The sequence below is a fragment of the Egretta garzetta genome, unplaced genomic scaffold (genome assembly GCF_000687185.1).
Source record: "Egretta garzetta isolate BGI_Z169 unplaced genomic scaffold, ASM68718v1 scaffold34, whole genome shotgun sequence".
Classification (NCBI taxonomy): domain Eukaryota; kingdom Metazoa; phylum Chordata; class Aves; order Pelecaniformes; family Ardeidae; genus Egretta; species Egretta garzetta.
In genome coordinates, this window is record NW_009259586.1 from 4,461,010 (window position 1) to 4,468,367 (window position 7,358).

The 7,358-nt window shown below is 42.4% G+C and overlaps 1 protein-coding gene across 1 annotated transcript in view; it reads right to left on the reverse strand.

Moving 5' to 3' along the window:
* Positions 1-6,431: 6,431 nt before the first annotated feature.
* The window catches only part of SLC16A5 (solute carrier family 16 member 5), a 7,916-nt gene continuing 6,989 nt past the window's right edge, over positions 6,432-7,358 (reverse strand). The window contains exon 4 of the mRNA XM_009637848.1: positions 6,432-6,673. Within this exon, the coding sequence (XP_009636143.1) occupies positions 6,432-6,673 (242 nt within the window). The remainder of the gene's footprint in view (positions 6,674-7,358) is intronic.

A 7,358-nucleotide genomic window follows, 5' to 3' on the forward strand; every position in this document is an offset into this window, starting at 1 on the left:
CAGCTTGACAGGCGGTCGGCAAGCGCCTTGCCGGGGGTGTTTGCCTCCTCATGGACCGTGTTACCAGTTACCGATCGCCACAAATAAACGAGCGTGCGTTGTGGTGTTCCCCTCTGTATTTCGGTATAGGGCAGAACTTCGATATTTAAACGCTTTGCTCTGGAAAGGAGCTAACCCTTCCTCGCACGCTGGTTATTTACTCAAAGTATGTTCACATGTGGATATTTTTTCCTGCTCAGTTTCCAGGTTCTCCAGAGTTTGTGCGGGTGCTGCTCAGCGCGGATAAACCCCAAGCCCTTGCCCAGGCCGTGGCTCTGCTGACCGGCTTCCCGGCCGAGGGGCTCGGTGAAGGGATGAACCAGCTCTGGCCCGAGCTGCTGGCTGGGTTGGTGTCTCTCTGGGTGGTGGGTGTTCGCTGTGGTAAAATATGGGACGTGCAGATGGTAAAGTGATGGCTGGGGCGGTAGGGAGGGCAAGAGCAGGGAGAGATGCTGGTGAGAATAAAGGGTTTGGTGAGTTTCAGTTTTAACATGGGATTGCAACTCATGGGCTAAAGAAGGGCAATGGAAAGAGATTTTTTTTTGCCTTTTGTAAAACGGCAAAAGGATTAGAAGCTGAGGGAAAAGGTAAAAAGAGGGCATAATACATGCACGGTAAGATAAATTACCTGGGAGGGGAAAAATGAAGTGAAACTGAGGAGTGAATTAAAACAGCAGCAGGTAATTCCACCCTGGTTGTACAATGCCCTGGTCTAAGCACAAAGCAGAGCAATTACATGATTCTGAACTAGAACAGTTCCAATGAAAACACTGTGATTGTAAGTGCTACAAGTGGATTCAATTGTGGTTCATATCATGTAAATATATAAGGTAAAGGTACATAAACTGGGGGGGGTGGGCTCTGCAGAAATTTGTGTTGATTTTATCAAAGCAAATGCATGGAGGTTCTTCTGTAGATAAGGTAAGAAACAGGCAGCGAGCAGATGTCTTTTGTATTATCTCAAATGCAGTTGATTTTCATATAAAACAAATTGAACATGGACTGATCTGCCAAATATGTGGCATCAGTGACAAGTGTGTTGGGCTGATAATCTTTCCTCCGCACAGCTGGGTGTAGTAAAATATCTGCCCATGACCACGTTGAATAGAAGGATGAGCAAAGAAGCTATGCTGAATGCAGTAATGCTAAATCTTTTAACATTGCAATGGTGTGGGAAGACAGAGAATGTGGAAGTGAAGGTATTTATTTCTACCTGGTATAAAAGTTTAAGCCAGGGCTGTGCTAGCCACTTCAACTCTTATCATAATTATCAGCTGAAGTCAGTATGTATATGCATGTATGTATGTGTGTGTATATGTATGTGTATATATATGAAAATTATCAGCAAAGGTACTACGGACATCTATATCAGAATGTTTTGCTAGCATATTAATAAATCTCTTAATATATGCCTTTGTAAGTGGTAAGTGTTGACATACTTTAAAGCCGCATCTGTCATTACACGGAAAGCGAATGACTAATGTGAGAAAGCAAAGGCAGAGGAGCTAGTCAATACAAAGAGGAGTGGTTAAGGATACTGGGATTGACTAATAAGGGGTGAAAAACAGTATTTGGAGAAGAAAAATGCAATTACTTCTGTTTGTAAGTACTAAGTCTGTGGTCAGTCAGTGCAGTTTTGCAGGCACAGAAGGAGTAGGAACTTTGTCCCCTGGAGTGGTTTCACAGAAAGCAGTGTTTAGAAAAGGCTGGTGTCTGTGCTGGCTGAGTTTCAGGTGTTGCATCTCCTGGTCACACTATTCAGTGCGTGGCAAGAGTAACCAGGAGGAGAGGAACACCTGTACTTCTGGCAACTGTGAGCTGTGCCCCTTCTAGCCTTTGTCTTGCACTGAGTTTAATCAAAGCTGATTAAGAGACATGAGAATCATTTTACATTTAATTTGCTGTGTTGGAGCTGCCTCCTGGAGGAGAGTTTCATAACATCCCCTGCTATTGTAGTCCTCGGAGATTTTCTGCAGGAGGTGCAGACCGTGCTAGTACTGCTTACACGACCTGCTTTGTTACCAGCTGTGTGCTTGTTGTCTTCGTGCTGACTTACTGCAGGGAGTTTGTCTTGATCATCCAGAAAGATCACTTGGCAGTAAGCAGAGTTGGCTGGGGTATGTAACCCTCTTACTCAGGCTGTTTACTTACCCAATATTGGCTAGATTGTTTAATTGGCTGAATGCTCCAAGCACTTGCTATTTGCCAGGATAGTTAGCACAAAATGGGCTAGCATAGCTGGGGTATTCACAGCTCCAGGGGCTAGTCTAGTGACACTGATAGCACACCAACATTAGAATTCAGTGAATTTTTGTTTCTAGTAATTGTGTTTCTTTTCTTGCAGTTACTAGCCAGGTCTGTAAGTAGCATGGCAAGTTCTTCACTTAAGTGATTTTGCATTTCTGAGGTGGTTTAGAGTGTGTAAGTTTACCATGACCTTTCTTTGGGTTTTTATTAAACTTTTCCAAGAATTACGTTGGCAGAGTATCTAAGGCTTTTAAGGATCATGATCTTTCAATATTTCAATGTGAGCTTCCTGGTGAATGTTTCATTGCAGTAAGGAAAGGTTCTTGTTGCAAAAATGCTTAGCTTGCAAGGTTAATGATACTTTAAATGATAAAGGGAGCAGGAAGACTAGGTGAGTGAGGGACATTTATTTCTGATCAACTTTTCTTGCTCTGGTGGTTCTCAGAGGTTTGTAACCTGGCTGAGGTATTAGTGTTTGTCCGTAATTAAAGCCAGGGTTATTTTACTGTCGGTAGGTGTTAAAAAAACCTGTTTCGGGGTGGTGGTAATTAAGTTGTGGTTGCCTTGTGTAATGAGACAACCTTAAACTAATGAAAGGAACTTTTATTGCTTTATTTTTCTTCTGGGCCTCAAGATTCTTAAGGACTGAGTATTACTGCTCCTGTACGATAGTTCTGAGGGGAGAATATTTATTATACCATGCTCACTATGCACAGTCCCTTCAATTACACTTTACAAAGCTCCTGCTCAGGGTGGCTTGGAGTTCAGGTTGAGAAGAGAGGTAGGAGCAGAGAGCCGTGGAAGAGGAAAGGAGCAGGGTATTCTTCTCTATTATGGGAGCCCACAAGTCTTTCTTACCTGTGGAAACACAGCCTAAAATGTTACCTCTTCTCACTCCAAGATTTGTTTCCAGCCTGTGGGTTGTGGACTACTTCTAAAGGGTCTGTGGAAAGTAACCAGGGGAGACAACCCTGTTTGCAGGCAACTTAAATTCTGTAAGGCTGCTAGAAAGTTTTTAGTCAAAAGGTTGAGAAAAGTTAAAATAATGGATCGGCGAATTCATCGGTTTTCCTCCCAGAAACATCTCTCTGCCTCTGCAAGTCCCAGTGACCCTGGTGTTGAGTCTGGGAGTATCAAAAAACAGTTTTATAAAGCATGGCGGGGTTAGATTAAAGGTTGGACTCGATGACCTTAAAGGTCTTTTCCAACCAAAGCTATTCTATGATTCTATGATTCTTAAGGACTGAGTATTACTGCTCCTGTACGATAGTTCTGAGGGGAGAATATTTATTATACCATGCTCACTATGCACAGTCCCTTCAATTACACTTTACAAAGCTCCTGCTCAGGGTGGCTTGGAGTTCAGGTTGAGAAGAGAGGTAGGAGCAGAGAGCCGTGGAAGAGGAAAGGAGCAGGGTATTCTTCTCTATTATGGGAGCCCACAAGTCTTTCTTACCTGTGGAAACACAGCCTAAAATGTTACCTCTTCTCACTCCAAGATTTGTTTCCAGCCTGTGGGTTGTGGACTACTTCTAAAGGGTCTGTGGAAAGTAACCAGGGGAGACAACCCTGTTTGCAGGCAACTTAAATTCTGTAAGGCTGCTAGAAAGTTTTTAGTCAAAAGGTTGAGAAAAGTTAAAATAATGGATCGGCGAATTCATCGGTTTTCCTCCCAGAAACATCTCTCTGCCTCTGCAAGTCCCAGTGACCCTGGTGTTGAGTCTGGGAGTATCAAAAAACAGTTTTATAAAGCACTCTCCTAACTTTCCATCCTAAATTACCTTGCACTGCCATGCCCAGATACGAAACAGTCAAAACGGATGTCTTTGCCGTGATGTAGGAGGAGGTGATCTCTGTGTGTCACATTCAGCTGGTGAGTACCTTCCCCCTGCCCGTATCTCACAAGCGTGCATTAGACTGTAACATTTGCTTGCTCATGAGCCACCTAGAGCTAAATCACTGCAGACAGAGCATCTGGCTCCACACAGGAGGTGCATTCTATTGCTCCTTCAACTAACTTGTTTTCCTGTGATAAATTTTGATGGGTTGTAGCTTACACCATATCTTGCCTGTTTTACCCAGGACATTTGTAGCAGTGCAAGGATTTGGGACAACATGACCCCGTATTTCTGGAAGAAAACAGAAAGGCAATGTAGAAAGGTGAACGGAACTTAAAATTTAAGAATTACACCCAGAAAAACTGGCAATCTGTTCAGCTGCTTAGCTGTTTTATTCGCAATAGCTAGAAGAGGTTCGGGACTTGATCCCTTTTCATTGTTGGTTTGGGGTTTTTTTTTGAGAGGGGGAAAGCCCCGTCTTTTTCCTAGGAACATACAGCAGTCATTGTTTCAGTAAGCTGAGATGCACCAGTCCCTGTTCACGTTGTAGTTGTGGACCATGTAAGCATTACACAAGTTAATAAACACGTGTGAAGAGAGCTTAGATATGTGTGTCTCCCACTACCCATCTTATTTAAGTATATGTCTGATCAGGAAATGCACAGCCTACTGGTTCGGTTAACCTAGAGCAGTACTGAAACAGAGACACTACTGAGTGGTGGGAGCTGGAAGCCGTCTGAAGGGCTGAACTGTAAAAGCCAGCTGTGAAGCCACTGTAGTCTCTGAAGACCTTGGAGTCAGTTTTCCAGTGTTTTTTTGGTTGGTTTGTTCATTTTGTCTGGGAAGCCCACAACTTGGGGGGTGGGGGGTGTAGGAATTGTAGCCAGGAATTTGAGATAATGGTTCTCAAGATAAACACTGCAATTGAGTTGAAAGCTGTTACTTCTTCCATTTCACTCCCATTTTATGCTTCCATCTTTCTGATGGTTCTAATGTGCTGAGTAATGTGCTTCATCTTCAGTGCTTTGTGAGCTCCCTGCTTCTGTCAGATCAGGAATGATACAGAATATAAACAAGCTACAACTCCAGCCGAAGCCGAGGGAGGCTGGAGGTTGATGCAGCTCTCATCTTAGTACTTACAAGTGTAACTCCCAGGAGTGTAGCAAGAAAAAACACTTAAGTCTGTATGGATATGAAAGTCAGTAACTCTGACTCTTTTCAGTATACTTTTCCCCATGGATTTATTTGTAAGTGATGCTTGTGCTTATAAGAAAAGTAAGTTATGCTTGTGCAAACTTCTCTATAATGAGAATTCTGGTGTAATTAAGTCTTAGAGTCTAAGACTAAAGAGCTAAATTCATTTACACAAGGGGGAACTACAGTGGCTTTGAGTTTGGCCCTATATAAAGATGCATACGCTTATTCTCAGGTCTAGTAACACCTTCCCTGCCCCCCCCAATGAGTCCCAGTTAACGCTGGAAAGAAGTGTATTTACACAGTCAATGAGTGCTGATTTATGATATATCAAGAAACACTTGAGATATCACTAGTTATACAAAGGAGGCACTCTAAGGTTTGCGTTTTTTTCTTTTTGATGCTCTGGAGTTGAACGTTTAAGGCTGTGAAAATGTCCTTGGCGTGAAGAACTCGTATATACACCTCGCAGGAGAAAATACTTGATCTTAGCAGAGACTTGGCTGAGTTCAGCGACCCATGCAGCAGCCTCCATATAGTATTTAGAGATGTGGAAAATAGTAACACACTTCTTTGTGGAAAGTGTTTGGTCTTGCCACCCCCAACATGGGAAGCAACCAGGAAACTTCATATAAGTCTGCACCAAAATTGCATCTTCAGACGAGGCACTAACACTAGTTTGTGAAAGAACTACCGTTGTGCATAGCCATTAATACGTATTGTCCAGTGCTACAATTGAAATGTGTATGTGAAATTCCAGTGACTTCTTAAAGGCACCGACTTAAACCAATTGAACTGACACAGCTTTTGTCTCTCAGTGCTGGTTACCATGGCTGTTATCCCATGGTTTGCTTTAGGAAAGCGCAGTTCTCTTTGTCCTTGGGCTCTTTGGCTGGCGCTGGGTGCTGGGCTCAGCCTGTGGTCTGGATCGCTCACGTGGAGTCTGACACAGCCCCACAGAGTGGAAGTGCAGGGCAGAAGGATGACGACAGTTGTAGAAAGCAGATGCTGGTTTTCTCATCAGTGCTGGCCCTTGTGTAGCTTTTTACAGGCCATATAATTGTTTGTGTTCCACTTTTTTTTTTTCTTTTTTTTCCCCCCTTTTCTTTCTCTTTATATGCTTGTGATATACACAACTGCTGGAGGGGATTGACTCTCAGACTGTGGTTCAGTTGGTGTTTCATTGCATTGATATCTGGAGGGATTATCCAGAGGTACCTTTGATGCCTCTTTCAATTTGTTTTTTTTTTCCAGAGCGCAGAAGCTGAGCCCCATGAATAATGCAGCTGATATCAGGAGGAAACTGGAGTTGTAGAAGACATAGTGGAAATCACTAGTTATGTCCACTAGGAGACCTGAAATAGAAGCCACACCTTACTTGAAGACAAAATGCATACTTAAGGCGACTGGGTGACATTATGTAAATGTTAAACCTCAATCATTCAGCAAACTTCCATATACTAAAGATAAGCACTCACAGATGAGTTAAGTTCTCTTTTCTGGATTCTAGGGGTTTGGTTTTTTTGTAGTCACCATTCACGTGATGTTTCTGCTTCTGTATAAAGTATTTCTCAGTACACAGAAAAATCAGGAAAAAAAGGAAATTGTAACTTTTCTCCAACCTGCTGATTCATTCTTGACGTGCCTTCAGCGTAAAACACTTTGAAGCATGATAGATCAAATGAGTAATTTAACATTAATGTTAAAGATGGAAAGGAGATAGTTGGGTCAAATATATGATGCCTTCTCTATAGGCTGCTTATTTAAATGAAAATTCTGGAATAATGTATGTTTGTTTGTATTCTTCAGTAAAGATTGCTGATGTATCTTTTCATGTTGCATTTTCCTTTAGCAGGTTTTAGGACTACAAATAGAAATGGAGCTGCTTTTACTGTACTTTGTTTTGCCCAACTGCCACTCCTGTCAAAGATGTCCAAGAAAAGACCATTTTTGTGCTTTGAGAAAAGTGATGGGCACACTAATGCCAGGGAATACCATAAAATATGGTGCATGTTATCATCCCAGCCTTAGAACAGACGT